The following is a 25,210-nucleotide window of genomic DNA, read 5'->3' on the forward strand; positions in this document are numbered from 1 at the left end:
CGAAAAAACTTGTAGGCATATTTTTTGCTTAAAATGACCCAAAAAATACAAAAAGATGTTTTGTTTTGCGAGAAATCGCTGTTATGTAATTCCTCAAGTTCTTTGTCTATAACAATCTTATCGACATCCGGATCAACTGTTACCCAAAAAATTCGTATTCTACGGGTCAAAATATATAAAAAAAACTTGGGTAAGTCCATCTGAATTAAGGAGGCCGTTGTACCCCCCCCCCTGGCGACAGGACTATTAGTACTTTTTCGGTAAGCCAGTTTTTATCGATATATTTTGAACCTTTGTAAAATCCACATATATTTGTAAATGGTTAACTAAGAGACCTGGTAATAATATGAACATTTATTTATAAGTTACACTTTGTTGGTTACTCAGAAATTTTGAAACATATTAAAGAAGAAGCAGCACCTCAATAAAAACTGGCTTATCCAAAAAACACTAAGAGGTAAAAAGTTTTAAAACCATTGTGTTTAACTAATGGTACCACAATCATAATTTAATTGGAACGTACTCAAATATTTGGGAGGTTTAAGGGAACAAAATCTCCATAAAATTTTTATGAGGTACACAAATTTCACTGATATTTTTACAACCTGTACGGAATTACATTTTGATTTTATTTTATGTGATCAGGCTATAAGCGTTCTTGTAAGTTTCCCTTTAATCGTCGTTTTTCTCTCAGCTTTGTTCTTTTGCTAAGCTCTAGGTTAAATCCGAAGCAAATTGTAGTGATTTTCATCTATAAATAGTTTTAAGTGATTTTAATCTAACGTATAATTTATTATTAATCACGAACAACATGGGAAAGTCGTCATTGTTGATCTGCATATAATAACAAATTAAGTGAAACCGAAGAAATGGATTAATTCGTGTTACAGTTATGCCGTGTTTTCATTTTCTGTGAAATCGCCGTAGATAAATAGAAATATAGAGATTGTTGTTTTTAATGAAGTCGAAAGTGATACTATAAAATACAGGAAGAAAAACGGTATCAAGATCGAAGTGGTTGTATCTGCTAAATAATGCCATCTTCTGGAGTTTCGAGAGTTTTCAGCACTAAATTGATGCAAATAGAATATAAGGTTCTAACCACGTGGGTTAAATCATTTTGAAATCCCCGATTGACTTAGGATCGTAAAGAGGTCAACCTTAGCTAAAGTCCTAAAGTGTCTCCTCTTCACCACCACAAAGACAATCATGAAGATCTCTACCATGCTTAGCTCTTCTCAGAGGTAGTTCGGCTATTCCCTAAGATAAATAAGGGTAGCAAGAAAGAACACACACAAGATCAAATCATAAGACAAAAATTTAGATAAACATTTTATTCAAGAAATAAATACACTTGCCTCTACGTTACAGCAAGCCCTGTACAAAATTGCTGAAGGCCTAAAAGAGACGACTGAAGGTCTAAATAAAACTAATTAACTGAAGATCCAAAGGTAAAAAAGGGTGGATGAAGGTCCAAAGGTAAATAGGTGGCTGAAGGCATTAATATTTAAAGAAAAATGTCCTCAAACGTTTAACTTGCATTTCCATATAGGACTTCTGGGGGGAAGGTTGACGTTGTTTCAGATCTGGAATGCAGCCGGTGGAATGGTGGGTTTATTTTATTTTATTTATCGTATGGCATAGATACAACAAGAACACATAATTTTAAAAAAAGTATATAAAACATTACATGAAGTATCACAAACGAACATCTAATGTATTAATATACTGTAAAACATTTTCGGTCGCATTCAGGAACTCATCGAAAACTCCAGGGTATCGCCTTCGGGGACATTCCTCAATAATGTGGCGGACGGTCTGCCGTTGGGCACCACAATCACACTCAGGAGTAAGGGCCTTTCCCCATATATGCAAGCTGTCAGCACAACTACCGGTCCCTGTTCTTATTCTGTTCAGCGCCGTCCATGTATTGCGGGGCAGTTCAAAGCCTGGCGGTTTCTGATCGATACAGGCCATTTGGTGTGATTTCTGTGGTGAGTCGCTCTCCCATTGTCTTCTCGAAGCGTTGGTGAGGTCGAAATGTTCCTGATGTAGGGAGGTGGCCCTTAACAATGGGGGATATCTGGAGCGCAGTGTGTTCATTTCGATATCAAGCTTATCATGATGGATGGGTAGTTGATGGTTAGCCTCGATTTTTCGATATTCTCTGAGAAGAAAATGACTTCTTCTTAGTTTAGGCGGTGGAATGTGACTCAGAATGGGAAGCCAATAGTTCGGTGTTGGTCGAATTGTACCTGAGATCATTCGCATTGTCTGGTTTAATTGGGTGTCAATGATCTTCGTGTGTTTGCTATTGAGCCATACCGGCGAAGCATATTCAGCCGCCGAGTATACGAGTCCGAGAGCGGATGATCTGAGTACGGAGGCTGAGGACCCCCATGTGGTGCCACATAGCTTTTGGATTATATTATTTCGCGTCTTCAGTTTTTCTGCCGTTCTTTGTAGGTGTTCCTTAAAACTTAAGGTTCTGTCAAGAGTCACTCCAAGATATTTTGGTGTTGAGTTATGAGCGAGTAGTCTGTTTTCAAAGTGAACGGAGGGTTTTTTGTTGGCTTGGGCATTATTCAGATGGAAAGAGCACACTTTAGTTTTCGTTGCATTGGGCCGTAGCCTCCATTTGCGAAAATATTCACCCATAACAGCAAGGTCATCCGTCAGTATTGTTTCTGTAACATGCATGTTATTATGTCTTGCTGCAATGGCCCAATCGTCAGCGTACCCAAATTTCTGCGAAGTTGTCCTAGGTAGGTCCGCGATGTATAAATTAAAGAGTAAGGGTGCCAAAACAGATCCCTGTGGTAGTCCATTGCTGAGCTTCATTTGGACACTTCTTAAGTTGCCCATTGTGACGTGAAAAGGTCTGTCGGTGAGCATGCTATCAATGAGTTTGGTTACCTTTTGGCACGGGATGGCACGGATCAGTTTGCAGATTAGTCCTTGTCTCCAGACGGTGTCGTATGCAGCTGATAGGTCAATGAAAGCAACGGATGTTTTTTGCTTTCTTTGAAAACCTGCTTCGATATGTGTTGTTAGGGATAGGATCTGATCTGTGCAGCTGCGGTTAGGTCTGAACCCTGCTTGCTCAATAGGTATCACCCCCCAATATGGTGTTACTAATTCTGTTGTGGATTAAGCGTTCCAACAGTTTATAGACACAGCTCAGCAGTGCAATCGGTCGGTAGTTTTGGGGTTGATCATTTGCTTTTCCTGGTTTCAATATGGCTATAATGGAGGCCTTTTTAAGGAAATGGGGGATTTCTCCTGATTTTAATATATCTGTGTAGAAATCAGCCAGCCATTTCCTAGCATATTTGCCACAATGGAGTAAAAATTCTGGATGTATTTTATCGGAGCCGGGTGCCTTTCCAGATTTAATTTCTGATATTGCTGAGGTAATTTCTTCTGGAGTAAACTCGTCAGAGTATTCAGATGTAGGCGGGAATGCAGACTTTAGTATTTTTAGGTCTTGTTTTACTTTGGTGGTGTGGTCACGATCTCTAGGTACCCTTGAGTTTGCTACAATGTGGGAGGCCACTCTGTTGGGAACTATTGGTACTGTGTACCAATGTGGGTTTATTATAAGTCCATACATATAAGACGAGGAGCCGGTAGAATGCAGGCTTTATCGCTGGTTCATTTTTCTATATAAAAGACGAGGAGCCGGAATGCAAGCTTTATCGCTGGTTCATTTGTATGTATTGTAGTCCGAGGACTCATTCCACGGTGAGGAAGACGAGGAAGACTAGAAAGACCCCAGTTACAGTAGGATGAAAAAGATGTCGATTTATAGTTGGAGTATTGTGCCTGGAAGGAAGTTGACGACGAAAAAAGCCTATTCTGTTCGGAACGAAGTAGTTACAGATTCGATGTCGCAAGAAGTAGGTAAAGATATCGATAAGGAAATTAAATATTGTATGTATATTTGTTGAAATTTTGAAATACCAGAGGCATCGAAAAGTTAATAGACAAGACAGAAATTAAAAGGTAGAATTCTGAGCGCCAATTATTTTGATTTTTAGAATAAAAACAAAACAATAAACAAAAATAAAGGGTCGTTATATTAATATCCAGGTGCAGATTGTAGAAGCGACCACCAACTCCTTGTAGCTGTATTCGGAATACGTTTTAGAAACAAACACAAGCCCACTCCTAGAACTCTCGGGTTTACAGAGACTGAACTTTTAACTTTCAAAGACGAATAAACCCAGTGTTAACTGGGACAAGTACTACCCCTATAGAATATATCGAGACTTTCTGGGGAGGTTTTAAAAGAGATATATTAGATACAGCTACGCAAAGTCGTCAACCCATAAAAAACAACAGTCGTAAACCATGGATCAGTGACCAAACATGGAAAATTATAGAACAAAGAAGGCAACTTAAAGTTGGCAGTTTTAATTTAAACGACTATCGCAGCTTATCAAGAGAAATCCAAAGAAATTGAAGGAAAGATAAAGACAAATATGTGTCTAACATTTGCCAGGAAGTAGAAATCCACTTACATCGAAATGAAACAAGACATCTCTTTCAGAAAGTACAGTTACTGGCTCGGGAATTCAAACCCAGAAAATACGCTGTAGAGGATGAGAAAGGTAATATGGTAAGCGATATGGATGCGGTTCTGGAGACTTGGAAGAAATACTGCACAGAACTCTATAAAGCTGAAACCTCTAACATTAATCATATAACAGCATTGCAAGTCTCAACAACAACCCTAGAACCAGATATTCTAAGGTCTGAAGTCGATGAAGCCATAATAATAATAATATCGTATGGCATTTTTGCCGGGGAGATCCTTTCGGATAATTCCGGCGCCATTTACATCTTTAACCCTGTTTTAAGTAACTAGTGCCGATGTACACTAGCCCAGGGGGACCGACGGCTTTACGTGCTCTCCGATGCACGGTTAGACGGCTCGTGTCATTATTGGAAATGAAAATGGTTTGTCTTTGGCAGGGTTCGAACCCACGTCTACTGGCGTATGAGGCCAGCGTTTATGCCGTTACACCACGGCCGCTCAGATGAAGCCATAAAACATCTTAAAAGAAATAAATCACCTGGTTGCGATGACATCACGGCAGAACTTTTACAGAACATGGGTGAACATGGTCTCCAATTAATCTGGAGACTGTGCAATCATGTATGGAGAATCGGCAATGGCCCAGTGATTGGTGTACCGCACTATTTACTCCCATTCATAAGAAAGGCGTAACCACAAAATGTAGTAACTACCGAACCATCTCACTAATTTCACACCCAAGTAAAATTCTGTTGAGAATCATCAAGTGTCGCATGCAGACATACCTGGATAGACAAATACCACCAGAAAAGGCAGGCTTCGTGAAGGGTAAAGGCACAAGGGAGCAAATTCTTAATATGCGACAACTCATTGAGAAAGCACGAGAATTCAAAATTCCGATGATCATCTGTTTTCTGGATTATCAGAAGGCATTTGACTGTGTAGACTGGACAGTTTTGTGGAAAGTTCTACATGAGATGGGGGTTCCTGATCATCTGTCAGCTCTGGTGAAAAGCCTATATGAGAACAGTGAAACCAGAAAAAGAATTGAAAACCATAAGTCCGATCATTTTGAAGTAGGTAGAGGAGTCCGACAAGGATGTATTCTATCTCCAAGTCTTTTTAATTTCTATGGGGAATATATAATGAGAAAAGCACTCGACAAATGGAATGGCGGTATTTCTATCGCAGGAAAGAAGATCTCAAATCTCAGATATGCAGATGATACAACATTAATAGCTGCATCCGAAGAAGAAATGCTGCAGCTAGTGGAAGCCGAAAGCAATAGATGTGGTCTCAAAATCAATAAACAAAAAACAAAAATTATGATAGTAGATTATTCAAATTTACTTCAGACAACAGGAGCCTTAGACCAGTTTGAAGTGGTTAACGAGTTCAATTATCTAGGATCCTACATCAGTAACACAGGATCTTGTGAAACAGAAATACGTAGGAGAATAGGCATGGCCAAAAACGCTATGAGTCGATTATCGAAAATCTGGAAAGATCGCTCCTTGTCGAAGAACACCAAAATAAGATTAGTACGTGCCTTAATTTTTCCCATATTTAATTACGGATCCGAAACATGGACAATGAAATCGGACGACAGAAAAAGGATTGACGCCTTTGAAATGTGGTGCTGGAGAAGAATGCTTCGGATCTCATGGACGTGGAACACAGAACAAATCACTCAATCCTCCAAGAGCTTAATATTCAGACTCGACTTTCCTCTATTTGCCTCTCCACCGTCTTAAAATTTTTCGGCCATATTGCAAGAAGAAGTGATGATAATCTTGAGAGACTTATAATTTCGGGAAACGTTGAAGGGCGCAGAAGTAGAGGTCGCTCACCTACTCGATGGACGGATCAAGTACAGAAAGCCAGTGGAAAAACATTCTCTGAATCCATGAGGGAAGCTCAGGACAGAAGCCGATGGAAAGAGATAATTGCTCGTATTATAGGGAATCACGACACTCAGCAATGAGGAAACGACTGAGGAGAGAGAGAGATATTAATATAAGTTATTTAAGAACAGGAAGAGAGAATACTCAATATAAAATTAGGTAAATATAAAATATAGAAGCTGTTGCGTTAGATAGAATATAACAAGAATAATCGGGGGTTTTTGGGACACGAATATGATATCAGAACCTGGGTGCCGAGTGCCCAGGGTGACTGCTATGCACATAATCTTTTGGAATTTCGAGGCTTTCCGACACGAAAGTTCATTAGATCTAAACACTAAGACACAGTTTTTAAGGTATTAGGCCTAGTTGCACCAACAAATATTAAGCTCCAGCTTAGCCCAGCTTAGCTTATAGATAGGGACGCTTTAAGTATCACTTACGTTGCACTATAATTTTCGATTCTTATTATTCTTATCATTCTGGCAATCCATTGAGGCAAGCTGAAAATCGATCTAAGACTAAATGGTACAAGGCGTAGGTTTCATTAACTGAGCTTAAGGCGCGTCTTAAGCTTAAGATCTGTTGGTGCAACCAGGCATAAATGATATAATTTCTCTGTAACTTCAAAAAATAATGGTAAAATGGCTTAATATACAGAAAAAACACGTAATACTGAAAGAATTTGACTCGTGACATATTATGCAGACATACTTTTAAAACTTTAACATGACATTTACCGCCAAGCATAACGTGCGTGCATGTTGACTTTTTATATTTGTTAATTAATTATTTCGTAAGAGACATGTTTACACTATAATTTCCGCTATTACTTTATCGCCATATAAACTAGTTTTTGTCATAAATAGAAATATGCTATAAATTGGTAAAGTAATACATGAATAGACACGTTTAATGAAAAAAATTAAGTATTTCCCAAATAAGTATTACTTCAGAAACGTACCTTTGCCAGTCTAGATTTTTTGTTCAGATAATATGAATTTACGTTTGTGTTCTATGACATTCTGGGCAATCAACAATCATCAACAATGTATAGATAGGGATGATTCTGTAATTAGTACCTAACAAGCGACAGATACTTCACAGATTGGCGAACCATTTTGAAGAACTGCTGAGTGGCGATCATGACGATGGGATGGTGGCTTCCATGATTCAAATGATTGAAAATGATCGGAAGCCAACTCCCCACCGAAGAAAAAATTATAGAAGCCATAAATCTGAAAAATAACAAAGGCCCCGGCCCGGATAAACATAAAGAAGCACCCGCAGATTGGAAATTAGACATACTGTTTCCACCAGGGCCATAATTACCATTTGGGGCAACCCCGCTGGGGCTCCCTTTGGTTGACCGTGCATAGATTTTAACGAGTTAGAACATGGAGAAGTGTTACCAGAGTCAGAGGTGAATGGGGGATCGTTCTGAAGAAGTCTTTGGCTAATACAGAGATGTGATGCCACTGATGATAATGATGAACAACAGTTTTCTATTTGAATTTCTTATGACTAGTGTAATTTATAAAGTAAACTAAGGCTATCGATTTTAAACCCTTTGTTGTAAGTTTAAATGTGATGTTCGTAAGTTTATGAGATTTTCTTCTTAAATATAGGAAGATAGTAGAAAAGTATGCTAATAGTGATAGTGCTTGTCCTCCATTCGTTTGTAATTTTATAGTGAACTTTTTAAATGTTCTTTATAATAATTTTTTTTCTATAAGTATGTAACTTCTTTTTAATATTCTTCTTCTTTTACTTTTTTCCATTATGAGTTCGCCGTTGTTGTACTCCACAGCGCTCTATTCTCCCATTCACCTCCTGTTTTTCAACATTTTTGTAGCTGAAGGCATTACACTAATCCCTCTATAGTTATTTGTTTAACTTTTGTCACCATTTTGGAAAATGGAAGACATGTATGATAAATTCCACTCATCTGGATCTCTTTCCCAGCTTCAATTTTTTTAACAACACTCGTATAAAGGGTACGAACCTTGCGCCTCCCTATTTCACCAGTTTCATTTTTATGTTTCCTGGCCTGGTGCTTTGTTATTTTTGGATTTCTTTAGTGCTTTAATTATACCTTCCTCTCTAATTTTGGCTTCCTCCGCCATTATTATCACATTGTCTTGTGAGATTAGGTTAGATTATCGATTAGAGGTCGTTATGGCTATGCAGCCTCTCCACACTTCGACCTAAAGAGATCTTGTATGCATACCTTAACCTAGTTAAACTCTAAGATGCCAATACTTCTGATGAAGTTGATAAGCATCCTAGGTGACTTATTTCCTATGTCAGAGGGCGCTATGGTGACCTCTTCTAGGAATTTCATATGCTCTGCCGTTTCGTTTCCGTTGTCACAGAAACGACAGTTCTCACTATCTGATTTGCTCATTTTTTTGAGATGATATCTAGGGCGAAAGAACTAGGTGATGGATAAAAACTGTGGTATGTAGGGAGTAGTAACACTAAAAATGGAGTTGGTATAATTGCTGATAGTGAAATGAAAGATAACGTAGTAGAAGTTGTAAGAACGAGTGATAAAATGATGTCAGTGAAATGTGTAATTGATAAAGAGGTATTGAATGTTGTGTGTGTGTGTGTGTGTATGCTCCTCAAACAGGTCTGGTTGAGAATGAAAGAAGAGCTTTCTATGACCAATTAGGAGACGCACTGAGTGATATTCCAGCAAAGGAGAAAGTTATAATAGGAGGTGATTTCAATGCACATGTGGGCCAAGCCAAGACAGGATATGAAACAATACATGGGGGATTAGGCTTTGTAACTAGAAATGCAGCTGGAGATGACATGCTAGAATTAGCAACAGCATTGGATATGGCGATTGTTAACACATTCTTTAAAAAGAGAGAAACTCAACTTATTACCTACAAAAGTGGACAACATCAATCCCAAATAGACTACTTCATGATAAAGAAAGAAGACATACGTGAATGTAAGGACTGCAAGGTAATAGTTAGTGAGGCAGTAAGCCAACAACATAAGCTGCTTGTTCTGGACATCGAAGTAAAAAAGCGAAACTAAACAAAAATATCGGAGAGGACCACAAAAAAATCAAGTGGTGGATGCTAAAACATGAGAAGGAAGGTCTATTCAGGGAAAGAATAGTAGAAAAAATATGTTGGAACATGAAAGGAAGCCCTAACACAATTTGGAGAAAAATGGAGAGAGACGGCTATTGAAATACTTGGGAAAACGTCAGGAAAGAAGTTTGAGGATAAAGAAACTTGGTGTGGTCAAATTAAGTACAAGGAAAAATAAAAGTCAAGGGAAAATTATATAAAAAGTGGCAAGAAACCAGATCGGACATAGATCTTCAAAACTATATGGTCGCCAAAAAGGAAGAGAAAGTAGCAGTAGCAAAAGCTAAATCAGAAGCGTATTCAAACCTATACTATCAACTTGATACCAGGGAAGGCGAAGCAAAGATATATAAAATAGCCAAACAGAGAGCAAAGAAAGCAAAAGATTTTAATCAGATTAGATGTATCCGAGATGAAAATAATAAAATACTAATTCACGAAAAGGATGTCAAAAAGAGATGGAGAAAGTATTTTGACAGTTTATTAAATGAAGAATTTGACAGACAGCCTGTGGAGTTAACGTAGACAGTAACAGCAATGGTTACCAGAATAACAAACGAGGAAGTGGCTCAAGCGCCTTTAAAACATAAAGAAAGGAAAAGCAGTCGGACCAGATTATATTCCTGGGGAAGTATGGAGAGCATTGGGAGAGACAGGAATAAGTTGGCTAGCAGGTCTATTTAATAGAATTATGGAAGTTGGACAAATGCCAGACGAATGGAGAAGCAGTATATTAGTACCTGTCTACAAAAACAAGGGAGACATACAACAATGCACAAACTACAGGGCTATAAAACTACTTAGCCACACCATGAAAATATGGGAGAGAGTAACTGATAGACGGATACGTGAAGAAACCGAAATATCCGATAATCAATTTGGCTTTATGCAGGGCAGATCAACAACAGATACAATTTTCATTGTAAGGCAACTGATGGAAAAATACAGGAATAAAGAGACCAACGCTCATATGGTATTCATTGATCTTGAGAAAGCATATGATAGAGTTCCTCGAGAGATTCTGTGGTGGGCACTCAATAAGAAAGGAGTCCCTGGCGAATATGTAAAGATTGTGAGAGATATGTATGAGGGAGTAACGACTAGTGTTAAAACAGGTGTGGGAGAGACTGATAAATTTCAGGTGAAAGTAGGATTGCACCAAGGCTCGGTGCTTAGTCCTTATTTATTCTCATTAGTTTTGGACCAGATAACAGCGAAACTACAGGGTAGTATTCCATGGTGCCTAATGTATGCTCATGATGTAGTGTTAATAGGAAATAGTGAAAGAGACTTAGAACAAAAACTGGAACAGTGGAGACAAGCTCTGGAGGAAAAAGGTTTAAAACTTAGTAGGACAAAAACAGAGTATTTGGAATGTTCATTTAAAGATGGAGTTACTACAAATAAAATGGCATCTTTGGATGGTGAAATGATTGTGAAAAGCAATAGTTTTAAGTACCTAGGATCGGTATTACAGAGTAATAAAGAAATAGATGGAGATGCATGCAGTAGAATTAGGGCTGGATGGATGAAGTGGAAAGAAGCGAGTGGTGTGTTGTGTGACAGAAAAATTCCAATAAAGCTGAAGGGAAAATTCTATAAAACAGCCATAAGACCGGCTGTGATGCACGGAACTGAATGTTGGGCAGTGAAAAAGAAAGAGGAACAACGAATGCATGTGGCGGAAATGAGAATGCTTAGATGGATGAGTGGAGTGACAAAGAAGGATAAAATTAGAAATGAGTATATTAGGGGAAGTCTAGGTGTGGCACCAATTGATGCCAAAATGAGAGAGCATAGGTTAAGATGGTTTGGTCATGTCCAACGTCGAGACGTTAATCACCCAATACCAAGAATAGCTGAAGTGCAGATTCCTGGAAGGAGTAGGAGAGGAAGACCAAAGAAGACCTGGGGGGAGACGATAAGGCAGGACATGTTGGTAAAGGGGATTAACATTGATATGACCCAAGATAGAATTGTGTGGAGAAATGCAATTAGGAATGCCGACTCCGCATAGGGATAAGGCAAAGAGAATGATGATGATCTCATAGGGCAGTGAACAGTGAAAAGGCCAGTGACAATTTTTATATCCTTCTTACTCATTTCAAGAAGGCGGTTTTTTGCAGTAGGCCAGACTTTTATGAGCCTTTGCTTGCCTTTGTCCTGGTGTGTTAGACCAGTATAGTTGTTGTATGTTGATTCAGTTTACAGGTCCGGAGTTCCTCTCTGATGTGGCTTTTTGATAGTCTACAGAAGGGTTCTGGACCGTGGAATGGGATATTAGCCCCTTCTTTTGCAAGGCTATCAGCTTCCTCATTTCCTTCAATTCCCTTGTGACCTGGCATCTATGTCTTGTGAGAATCTACTCCAGTCTAGTTTCCTGCAATAATTTTGTATAAATATATATCTTCTTAATATTAATCCCGCAAATATGTATTTATTGAAGTTAAATTATTTACAGATAGTCCACAATGAACAACCTCTCCACATCATACAACAGAACATCGCCATTATGGAATTAAAATAACAAACCACCAAACGAGCCAAACATGGAGATCCATCGACTAGTATTCAAAAATTTTCTAAGAACTTTTACGGGTCATTTCGTAAAGATCAAATTCAAAATCGACAATTCATCGTCCAAGTGTTCGACTCAGTGCAATATTTTAGTGTTAGTTCTCCTAGTTATTAGTTTAAGCGTAGCAGAAGGCAACAAACCGCCCAAGTTCGTCACTGATGGCCAAACCGAAATCATATTAAGACTGAAAGAGGGATCAGAGACACCTGTCGGTAAGATGACTTAAATTATACTTAGGCAATATTGACTTAAATTCTCATTTTTTATTTATGTAGCTCTTATACAGTGTGTTCCAACGAAAATTTTACCCCCTCCCCAGAAACTCAGAAACCAAGAATTTGTTCACAATTTAAAAAAACACGTCAATTTGTATTGGAAGAGGGGCGAATTTTCGTACAAACTTCATGCCATCAAATATAACCCTCTACTGCCCCCCAGTTTTTTTAAATAGTAAGTGTAGTCGAGTTGCACATCATTTGAAAGGTATTTTTTTTTCTGTACAGGACCCTCTAATTTTCGAAATAACTTTAAAGACAATTTTGGATTTAACTAATTTATAATACATTTTTGTTAAGGGGATAGGTACGTATTTTCGACTGCAATGCTATTTAAATTTCATTTTTTTTTTTCGAATCCTGAGAAAACTAATAAGTATTTTTGAAAAATTTAAACGCAGAATGAAAGATTACGTTCTTAACGAGGGCCGAAAGTCCCTGAAAACTTCTATAATATTTATTTTAATAAATTACAGGGGTGAAAAACTAAGAGAAAATGTAGTGTGATTTTTAATTTCAAATATTTCATTCAAAAGAAACTTTTTATTTATTCTAAGGAACTTTCTGCCCTCGATAATAATTTAGTCTTTCATTCTGCGTTTAAATGTTTTAAAAATATTTATTAGTTTTTTCAGGATTCGAAAAAAATGGACACCATGTCCGTGGTGATATTTTTCAAATCGAACATTCGCTATCTTCGTCATACAACGCACTGAGTCAAATAGAATAATGATGACAAGACAGTGACAGTTTTAAATATTTGACATGGCATCGGGAATATTTTGAGTTGTTGATTAAAATATTGATAGTGTATTTGCAAAATAATTGATTTAAAACGTGAACTTAATAAATAGTTATTTATGAAACAGTTCGTGAAGTATGCTTTTTGCGAACGGACGCGATTTTTAGAGCACGAGCGACAACGGAGCGAGTGCTATAAATCGCGTAAGTTCGCAAAAAGTACTTCACGCACAGTTTCATACAATATTTTATCTACGATAAACAAATAAAAAAAGCTGTAACTCTTCGTCACTGGAATTCATTTCTATTCAACAATTTTTAGAACTTTGACATTTAAAAATTCTAACTATTTTCAAACCACAAAACTGTCAAAACTTTTGTTGTAATTCATTGCTCATATTGTCATCACCATGACAACGCGAAAGTTAAGGATTGTCACCATGACAACTCGAAAGTTACAAACAGTGCGAAAAAGTAAATCCCATTTAAAATACATTATTACTTCACGCACACTTTAAATCCTTCACGCACTGCTATCTATAATGACAGTTTTCACAAACTAAAAACTTATACATAATATGACATAGAGTAGATAAAAGTTATTTATTGTTTATTATTTATGGAAGATCCAAGCAGAGAATACATCAGGATATATTCTGTGATCCAAGTTTTTTTTTGTTAAAGATGTTCAAAATTGTAAGCGCTCCATAGTAACAATATCTTATTAAAAAATCACTTTAACACTTTTCCTCTTTTCTCGATTGAGTATTAGCTTTTGCTGTACATATAAATTATTACAATCACTGAATACATAGTTAGTGAAAAAATTATCACATTTATTAACTGAATAATTTGCAATTATACAAATAACAGTTATCCAAGAACATTCAAAAGCCATCTCTTTAAAGTTAATGATGACATTATGAAGTAGAATGACATTCTAGTAATGTTTACATATCCATACCAGTGTGAATTGTACAACACGTAATTTACCGTGTAAAGACAGAAAAAGTAGGAATAGCCGTATTTGCGAATTATGTACCGATGGCCTTAAGTACAAATTTGTTTTAAACTTATTACGTAAATTAAAGCAAAATAGAGTGTCGTGTAGAGAAAAAAAATTACCTTTCAAATAGTGTGGCACTCGATCACACTTGCTATTTAAAAAAAAGTGGGGGTTGATGCGGGGCAGTAGCGGGTTACATTTGAGGACATGAATTTTGCATGAAAATTCGTCCCCCTCCCATTATAAATTTATGTGTTTGTTTGAATTTTGAAGAAGCTCTTAGTTTCTGAGTTTCTGGGGGGGTCAAATTTTCTTTGGAACACACTGTATACATATAATTATTTTCTCTGCGGATTCCACTTTATTTCCTTTTGCCTTTACTATTTGTTGATATCTTCCTTTTTCCTTGTCTTCTGTGTGTTCCCTGTGTCAACATCTTTTAATTTTTTATTTCATTAATTCATTCATTTCGAGGCTTCATTTCGAGATTCATTTCATAAGGGTACAAAAAAAATGGAATTTGGCGAAAAAGGTACAATTTTGAACTATACGAAATATACCAGGATCCGGATATCATAACATTCATTAAAATAGGACGGCTGCGATGGATGGTACATGTAGAAAGAATGGAAGAAGGCGAAATATCAAACAAAATATTCAAACAGATGCCAGTAGGAAAAAGAACAAGAGGAAGACCGAAGCTGAGATATTTAGAACAAATAGAAAATTATATAAAAACCTTAAAAATAAAAAACTGGAGAAAAAAAGCACGAAACAGATCAGAGTGGAGAAGAATCCTGGAACAGGACAAGACCCAGAAAGGGCTGTCGAGCCAATGAATTCATTCATTTCACATTCTGTTGCACCTCGTCGTTCCACCACCAAAATTTTTTGTCCCTAGCACGCCATTTACCGGATGTTTATTCTAGCACTTTCTCTCCCATTCGTACCACTACTTTTCTGTTTGCTTCCCACCAGTAATTTACTATATCTTTTCCTTAAACTGTTTTCCTTATCCTTTACAATATAGGTATACATATATCGCTTCTATTGTACTTAATTGTATACTATACCTACATTTTTATGTATGTGCGTAGGTATATCGTCTGTCACTCATAAATGCTGATTTCTTTCTAATCCCCCATTTTGTTTTTCTTTTATGAGTGTAAATCATCATGTTCCATTTTTTTTCAAATATTTTTCTCTTACATTTTTCTCTTTTCCGTCTCGCTCTTTGATGTTTTTTTCTAGTTATCTCTATTTTTGTATTTTCTTCTATCTCCTGTTTCTATCTTTTCCTTATTTCATTTTGCTTTGCCTTTTTCCATTATTTTTACTTTCCCATCCTCTCTACCTTGTAATCTTCAAATAATAATGTCAGAGAAGCATTCTCTAGAAGTATGTTTTTTGTCTGCAATTTTTGTTGTTTTAGGAACTTTAATTTATCAGCTAAGAGGTTATGACGAAGACGGCGACTACCTCAAATTCGGAGTGAGCCGATTTCCTGGAAGCGACATTATTCGAATAGACAATACGTCACCATCTGAAGCCAATATCTATCTCAACAAGGAACTAGATCGGGAAGTAAGAAATCCACATTTGCCCTAACCTATAACCTACTATCACATTTTTTCAGACTCAAGACGAATATTCTCTTGTTCTCACCCTCACTGATGGCCATCTCGGCTACGGTCATTATGTAACCCAAGGCCTGCTTCTTCTGGTTGAGGATGTCAACGATAATGTTCCGGTGTTTAAAAGTTACCAACCAACCATCACTGTAGCAGAAGATTTTAAACCGGGCACCATCACAACGCTAGAAGCCACAGACGCTGATGAGGGAGCATATGGACAAGTGGTTTATTATTTGCAGAATATAGATGGAGAAAAGGACTTGTTTGCTGTAAATACAGTTGGAGAACGGGCGGTGCTACGATTAGTAGGTAAGACAATAAATACTTCGCAGTGACAATAAAGGAAAAATGTAAGTCATGTCAGGAACATGTATTAAATACTATTTAAGTCTATCAAAGGAACGATTCTGAAAAAGTATCTTAAGGGTGAACGAATTAGGGCTTCTAATCGTCCAAGTGTGGCTATACTTCTTGAGCCAGGATACAGAAAACAACCAGTAGAGCTGTTTTCTCAGATGAATTTTTGTGGGTTTCTTAGATAGTGGTATATTTCCATAGGTAGAGGTTCAATTTTATTATGTAATGATTCAAAAACTGCCAGTACTTTAATATAAATGTATATTATGTTACTACAAAAACATTATCGAATGGTGTCGATGTTAACAAGTGGTTGAAATCATTTATTTGCTCTGAATCGTAATAAAAACGTATAACTTACAGTTTTGAAATCGTGTGTGCTCCGAGATCGACCTTTCTCTACCCGTGTTGAGCTGCCCCCCCCCCCCCCACTTGCAAAAATCAAAAAACAAATAGCCCTGATTTATGAGTTATTTATGAGCTTTCATATTCCGCAAACTAAAAATTTTGAGCTCGTTCCACTGAGCAGGAATTTAATACTTTAGTGGGGGGGCTGAGTCAGCCTACCCACTACTTAAAAATAGGAATATTGAATCGGTTTTTGCGGCAGAATTACGAGCTATTTATGAGCTCTTGAAATTATATAGTTTCGATTTTTGAGCTCATCCCCTTCACCCCCAAACAACCCTTTAATTGATTTAACTTAGGAGAAAAATGCTGAGAAAACTTAAAATATATCGTATTGCGGATATAATTCCTATAGCTTATATACTCTAAGAATAAACTATTAAATCACGTGCATTTCGATTATTGAGCTACAACCCCTTCACAAGAAAACCACCCTATCTTCCCGGCTTAAGAGAAAGTTGTACTTAAAATGCATTAAATTAATTATTTGGCGACTACATATCATTTAATAATAATGTATAACTTTATAAGCTTCCAAATTACGCACATTTAGATAAGTAAATTGCAATTTATTTTGTATAGTGCAGTCACTGAAGGTAAAAATCAACGATTACCTTCAATTTCGGTGAACCTTCATCGATTTTCACGAAAATTGGTCAGTGGTTAAAGGATACGTCAAGAAACAAAGGTGATATGGTACCACCTTGCGCCTTTACCCTGAGGGTGGATACCGCCCCTTCTCGGGGGTGAAAATTATTTTATAAAAAATAACTGCACAAATCAATAATAGAACAAATTAAAATCAAAATTTATTATATAAAGTTATTAAAATAAGTCAATACTTTTTAAGTTATTAAAGATCAAGGATTTTAATTATTCGTGAAAAAAAATGCATGTTTTGAAGCGGTTTTTCGCAAATCACTGAAAAACTGTAAGTTTTTACAAAAAAGTTAATAGTGGTTTAATTCGTATAGCTTATATTCTAAGAATATACTCTTAAATCACGCGCCTTTCGATTAAAGAGATACAACCCCTTCGCAAGAAAACCATCCCATATTCCCGGCTTAAGAGAGAGTTGTACTTAAAATAATTTAAATTAATTATTTGGCGACTACATATCGTTTAATAATTTATGAGCTCGCAAAATATACGCATTTCAATTATTAAATTACCATTTTCTTTCTATAGTGCAGTCACTGAAGGTAAAAATCAACTATGACCTTAGATTTCGGAAATCTCCATTCATTTTCACGAATTGACAATAACAACTTGCGGTTTTAGCCTGGGGTATATGTCACCCCTTCTCGGGGGTAAAAATTACTTTATTAAAAATAACCACACAAATCGAGAGAGTGACAAATTGTAAGCAAAATTTGTTATATAATGTTATTAATAAATCAATACTTTTTGAGTTATTAAAGATCAAATATTTAAATTTTTGTGAAAGAAAATGTATGCTTTAAAGCGATTTTTCATAAATAACTCAAAAACTGTAAGTTTTTCCAAAAAAGTTTTCATCACTAAAATTGAAGCTAATAAAAAATATAATAAATTGCTTACTTGAAAAACTCTTTAATGTTAATTTAAAGTAAGTTATTGGTAATTAAATGTATATTTTTTTCTGCGACTGTTCAAATCTAAGGATTCAAGCTTAAATAACGGGAAAGATGCATTTTATAACACTTAGGTACTAAATACTTGTCAAAGTACTTCAAAAACGAGCTACTATCAAAAATGAGCTCCAGAAAAAGTTGATAGCATCAAAATCCGCTCACCAATTTTCGTGAAAATGAATGGAGATTTACCGAAATTGAAGGTCATAGTTGATTTTTACCTTCAGTGACTGCACTATACAAAGAAACTGGCAATTCAATAATTGAGATGCGTATATTTTGCGAGCTCATAAATTTTTAAACGATATCTAGTCGCCAAATAATTAATTTAAATTATTTTAAGTACAACTTTCTCTTAAGCCGGGAATATGGGATGGTTTTCTTGCGAAGGGGTTGTAGCTCAATAATCGAAAGGCGCGTGATTTAAGAGTTTATTCTTAGAATATAAGCTATACGAATTAAACTACTATTAACTTTTTTGTAAAAACTTACAGTTTTTCAGTGATTTACGAAAAACCGCTTCAAAACATGCATTTTTTTCACGAATAATTAAAATTTTTGATCTTTAATAACTTAAAAAGTATCGACTTATTTTAATAACTTTTTATAATAAATTTTGCTTATAATTTGTTCTTTTATAGATTTGTGCAGTTATTTTTTATAAAATAATTTTCACCCCCGAGAAGGGGCGGTATCCACCCTCAGGGTAAAGGCGCAAGGTGGTACCATGTCACCTTTGTTTCTTGAGGTATCCTCTGACCACTGACCAATTTTCGTGAAAATCGATGAAGGTTCACCGAAATTGAAGGTAATCGTAGATTTTTACCTTCAGTGACTGCACTATAAAAAATAAATTCCAATTTACTGATCTAAATGCGCGTAATTTGGAAGCTTATAAATTATTAAATGATATGTAGTCGCCAAATAATTAATTTAATGCATTTAAGTACAACTTTCTCTTAAGCCGGGAAGATAGGGTGGTTTTCTTGCGAAGGGGTTGTAGCTCAATAATCGAAATGCACGTGATTTAATAGTTTATTCTTAGAGTATATAAGCTATAGGAATTATATCCGCAATACGATATATTTTATGTTTTCTCAGCATTTTTCTCTTAAGTTAAATCAATTAAAGGGTTGTTTGGGGGTGAAGGGGATGAGCTCAAAAATCGAAACTATATAATTTCAAGAGCTCATAAATAGCTCGTAATTCTGCCGCAAAAACCGATTCAATATTCCTATTTATAAGTAGGAGTCGGCGGTTGAAATTATAAGAGGTATAGTTTTGGGTATGCAGGAAACTCGTAGGTTAAAAATGTTGGCCAAAACAGGTCAAAATAGTGGCGCTACGAGGGGAAAGAGGTATGAGCGTTGTTGCCAAGATCAGATGGTTGATTAAATTCAAACATAAGGGATTACGTCTAGTTTCTAAAACGCTAAATATAATCCACAACAATCTATTAGTCATCAGTATCTGTATCGGTAGAGTAGGGAAGGCGAGTCAAGTTCCACAGCACTTAGACCACAATTGGCCCATTGTGCATTCTCCCAGGGGGTTGTCGTCCTTAGTTCATTATCCATCCTGCCGTATCCAGGAAGGCGGGCAGATCACCAGGGGACATCTTCCCTTTGTCGGCAAGAGTAGTTCAAGGCTCGCCGAACACATACTCTCGTATTGACGATAATTCCGGACATTCACATAGGACATGCTCGAGAGTTTCGTCATCTCGTTCACACTTCCTGCACAGAGGTGTGTCTACTATCCCCAGTATATTGAGGTGTTTGCTTAGTTGACAATGGCCAGTTAAAAACCATTGGCAATTCTACATCCTCACCCTTCTTACCATATTTTCACGGTTTGCGTGTGTTAGTGACATTTGGGAATTTCCGCGATTGTTGCAGTTGACCAACCAAAAAGATCACCAGGTCCTAAGAGTCTTAGGACTGCTGGGTTCCTAGCTAGCAGGTCAGCAATGAGATTGCCTTTATTTCCATTGTGTCCTTTAACCCACCACCTCAGGATGATGTTGTTACCATCCGAAGCTTGGGCTAGTTACTCATGACACTCCATTACTAGTCCTGATATGACACATGGTATGTTCAGGGTTAGTAACGCTTGTCTGCTGTCTCTGCAGATTATTACGGTTTTACCAGCTATACCTTTCCGGGTTATCTCTTTTGCAGCTATGGAGATACCAGCCGGTTTAGTCTGAACTGCGCTGGCATTTTTACCAATACCATTTTCCGCATATAACCACATTTTATACTAAGGTTCAGTGATCTGGAGTATATCCGGCATCCTGAGCCTTCTTCCAATTTGGGGCCATCGGTGTAGATGCAACATACATTTACCACGTTTGACTCCCTGTGTTGTCTTACTTAAATTTTGTAGGGTTTGTCGAAGATAAACGTAGGTTTAATTGAGTTCCATCCATGGCCTGCCTATAGCAGGGGTAGCGCCTCAAGTCAAGTCAGTCATCAATAATCGAGCACTTAAAGCTTTAAGTTTCGACTGTATTCATGAAGTTAATATTCTAATCGATATCTTATTTATTTACTGTTTTAGGTTCTTTAGATTACGAAAAACAAACTGTTCACCAACTGAAAATTTTAGCAGTGGATAGGGCTAAAGAAGGAAGGGTCAACACAGCCACAGCTGCATTGCTAATCAAAGTCGAAGACGTAGAAGACCAACCACCAGAATTTGTTCGGATCACACCTTTTACCAAAATCGAAGAAAATAGTCCGATCGGGACATCAGTCTTAAGGGGTAAGTTTAGGAAATACATGAAATACATTTAGGAAAATGAATTGAATCAAAGAAAATATCTTTGTTCGTTAAGTTAGGTTAGATGGTTAGATGATCTCGTTTAAACCAGATGTTATTAGACAGGACGTCCAACTCGTCTTCATTGAGGAATATGACTGCTAATGCTGGGATAAAGTTAAGACCCCTAAAAATCTAAGTAAACATCTGCATTCAAATTGACATCGACAGCTCAAACATTAACTTTCTGTTGCAAAGTATAAGAATTTCCCTATACGTTGAACACCCAACACAGAAATAACGAGGAACCTCCAAGAAGAAAATGAAGGGAAAAAAGAATAAATTAAGTCCAACATACGCTTACTGCAAGACGAATCTATAAGAAATCTTTACCAGAGGAGACTTGGCCAGAAATTACGGTAATTCGGTTTCAGAAACGTCAAAACGTCAAAGAAACGTACGAGCACGTAAAACATAGTATTAAAGAGGCGGCATTAGAAGCTGGGGCAGAACTTAAGAAAACAACTACTGAACTCAAAGTAAAAATAAACGAAGAAACCAAAAAATGTCTTGAAGAAAATAAAACTCTATACCTAAGTGTAAAGTATGAACACCCAATCCCCATATAAGACATACAGAAGTACAAAGAGAAAAACAGAGAAATAAAATGAAGTAAGTAACGGCAAAAGAAAAGAACACGTGCGCAAATTGAACAACACATAGGAAAATCAAATAAATCTAAATCCTGGAAAATATTGAAATATTTAAAGAAAAATACCAACGAAAAAATCCAGATACGTATCCGAAGAACAGTGGGAAGGAACCTACAAGAATCTACTTACCAAAAAGCCTCTCACATTTGATAGAGACAGAGACATAATACAGTATAGCCCGAAATAAACAGTACTGAAACTGAAACAGGTTTCTCTTTCTGCACGCTGTCCTACCCAAATTAACTTTTATAGACCTGCCAAGTATTCTTAACAATTATTAATAATCGATAATTGTTAAGAATTACTTGGCAGGTCTATAAAAGTTAATTTGGGTATGACAGCGTGCAGAAAGAGAGACCTATGTATCAGTTTCAGTACTCTTTATTTCGGGCTATACTGTATTAACAACAACTATATCAAAGTAAATAACGCGTTAAGTTAACATTGAGCAAAGAAAAGAATGCCATAATAACTCTGAAGAACAAAAAATCGGGAGACCAGGAGGAATCGTAAATTACCTCATTAACTACGGAACAGAGAAACTATATGTATATAGAATCATACATGAAATGTTCAGTAAAGCTATAAATCTAAACGGAATATCAGATGAATGGTCCAAAACACAATCGATACATAAAAAGAGAGAAAGGATGAAATGCGAAAACTATAGAGACATTAGGGTGATGGTATGTACGGACAGCTTGTATGGGAAAATGCTGAAAGAAAAACTGGAAAAACATATTTCAAATAAAATCCAAGATGATCAGGCAGAATTTACTGCAGGAAGACCCTGCATAGACCTCATGTATACACTCTCACAATTAATTGACAAAATATTGACACAAAATAGACCGGCACCCATGGCATTCATGGATATAAAAAAAAGGCGTATGAGATAGTTCCCCCAGGCCCGGCCCTAGAGATTTTGCCGCCCTGGGCAAGATCAGAAAATCCATACTTTCATCTTCAGCCTTATGGCCAAATTGTTTTTTCATTTTCCTCTTTCTGCCTATTACTGTGCATCCTTTTCGGGTTCTCAATTTCTAAATTTGATGAGCTCTTTTGCGTCTGTCAAATAGCCCTGGAATTTTAAATCACTTCTGAGAGACTTAAAATGGATTTTCGATTTTTCTAATAAACTGATAGCTTGATACGCTCCCATATCAATCCTCTGCATACGCGACTACGTTGATGTGAAGTAAAATGTCATGCCATATTACCACAGAGCAAAGAAAAGTAAAATCACAGATTGGATTTGCCAAACAGCTTGCCTCATGAGCAACCATTTTATCGTTGTTTTTATTCACAGGGATTTCTACAAGAGCATCGTAAATTTCTTCAATTTGGTATCTAATGGGAGTAATTGCGTCAATTATTCTACTCTACCATCTAGTTTCGGACAAAGGTTTCAATGTTAGGCTAGAAATATGATTTTTCAGCAAAGTCCAACGATAAATAGATCCTGAGAAAAAGTTGTAAATTTTTGTCACTAAGGAAAAGAAAGAAACTGCAAACTGTGAGGCTTTAGCAGCATCGTTCACGACTAAGTTAAGCGAATGGCTAAAATATGGGACAAAAAACGCTCTAGGATTCATTTTCAAAATTCTGTTTTGAACTCCCAAGTTCTTCTCTTCCATGTTTACCCCATTATCATACCCGTATCCTCTCAAATCTTCCAAAGGTATTCCCAGTTCATTCTGGGACTCTGTAACTTCCAAGCCAGTGGTTTTCACTAAGGCACAAATCCAAGAAAATGTTCTTCAATTTTACCACTTTGTGAACAAGAACCTAAATCGACAGATACAACAATAGTTATCTGTTCCACCCCAGCAATATCAGATATACAACTTAAAATTATGCTATAATACTTTGCTGATTTCAAAAAGTTTAAAATTTTATTTTTGATTTGGTCATGGAGGAGCTGAATAATTTCGTTTTGAATACGTTTTCCCAAATAGTGATGCTGCTTGTTACTCCCATTAGTTATCTCCTAATGTGCTCTTGTAAAACAGAATCAAAATTTTTAAAGAGCTCAAAAACCTTAAAAAATAACCATTGTTTTGATGAAAATGTTTATCAGAATCGCCCCTTAATGAAAGACACTGTTGTGCTAAGAACTGTATTATTAATATCTATAAGTCGTTGTACTTATTACATTTTTCCAATGACCAGTTTCTGAATTTAGAACTTTTTGTATTTCTTCATCTATGATTTTGCCCGATTCTAGTCTAATTGCTAGTTCTACCCACTGTCGCTGTGACTGTAGATGAGCTGGAGACTTACCGTGGCTGGACAAAGCTTCAGCCATATGTTTTTAATAATTATTATTAGGTATGTACATCCATTTTCAGTAAAGTTAATTTTAAGTGAATTTCATTGAATTTAGTTTAGTTCTAATCCTACTGTTATTATGTGATGAAGAAGAAGGCGGTGTTGTCGATTTTCCGTCGAATGAAGCTTGCAATTGTTATTATTTCACTTACTTAATTCTCGTTTTTACAGTTGCATTTTTGCCGCTTTTGTTCATAATATTGATTTTTTATAATATTAAAAACATAAGTTATTATTTATTAAATTTCAAAAATTGGCTTTCCTCTAAAATTTGCCGCCCCTGAATTTTCCGCCCTGGGCGGCCGCACAGTTCGCCCACCCCTGGGGCCGGGCCTGAGTTCCCCCAAAAACAACTATAAATAACGATGGAGGAAATTTTGATAGTTAATAGAAGCCGTAAATAACCTATACAACAACAACAGGGTAAGAGTTGAAACCTTGAAGACTTCTATAAATAGTACACACTAAGTTTTGCAAATGACCAAGTGGTAACGGTTCAATATGAAGAACAATATTATATCCTATATTATCCGAAAACTAAAAGAGGAATACACAAAAAAGTGGACTGGAAATAGAATAGAATAGAACTATGCTTTATTGTCATGAAAAACTTAACAATTTTATAGAGAGCTTATGAGAGTCAAACAATAACAAATGTACAGCTTAAGCTTATGAGAGTCAAACAATAACAAATACAATTTACTAAAATTATATAAATCGTCAATATAAATAAAATATCATGAAGTTAAACAAAAACAGTAACAATCTATTTCAAAATTTAAAAAAAATTGCAAATTTCATAATCTACCTTAAGAAATAAATCTACAAATACCGAATATTTAACGGCATAATAAGAAACAATGAGAAACTTGGATATTGACGAAGATAGAGAAATTAACGGCACAGAAAATTTCAAATACTTCATAATCTTAAAGAATGGAACCACCAAGCAAGAAATAATGAGCAGATTAACACAGGAGAGAGCAATGAAGGAGGTATTCTGCTGGGATAGATGAAAAAGAAAATATTATAATAAACGCCTTGTCACATATAGTGTAATGACTTACCGAGCGCAAAACATCTGTAAAAATATTAGGACATTTGGACGTTGAGAGGTGACTCAAATTTTTTTGCAGAAATTACTTGAAAATAACTCAAATAATAATATTTGAGTTGTCCTCCCTCTCAAATAGGTCCGGAACATTGTTTAAATAATCAAAATGTCAAAAAATGA

General features: G+C 36.2%; 1 protein-coding gene across 1 annotated transcript in view; it reads left to right on the plus strand.

Annotated features, from left to right (window-relative positions):
• Positions 1–25,210, plus strand: part of LOC126879108 (cadherin-23) — a 178,540-nt gene that overhangs the window by 81,278 nt on the left and 72,052 nt on the right. Inside the window, exons 2-5 of the mRNA XM_050642054.1 lie at positions 12,019–12,347; positions 15,590–15,741; positions 15,794–16,100; positions 20,732–20,935. Coding sequence (XP_050498011.1) covers positions 12,107–12,347; positions 15,590–15,741; positions 15,794–16,100; positions 20,732–20,935 — 904 coding nt within the window. The 5' untranslated portion in view covers positions 12,019–12,106. The remainder of the gene's footprint in view (positions 1–12,018; positions 12,348–15,589; positions 15,742–15,793; positions 16,101–20,731; positions 20,936–25,210) is intronic.

The sequence above is a fragment of the Diabrotica virgifera genome, chromosome 1 (genome assembly GCF_917563875.1).
Source record: "Diabrotica virgifera virgifera chromosome 1, PGI_DIABVI_V3a".
Taxonomy (NCBI): domain Eukaryota; kingdom Metazoa; phylum Arthropoda; class Insecta; order Coleoptera; family Chrysomelidae; genus Diabrotica; species Diabrotica virgifera.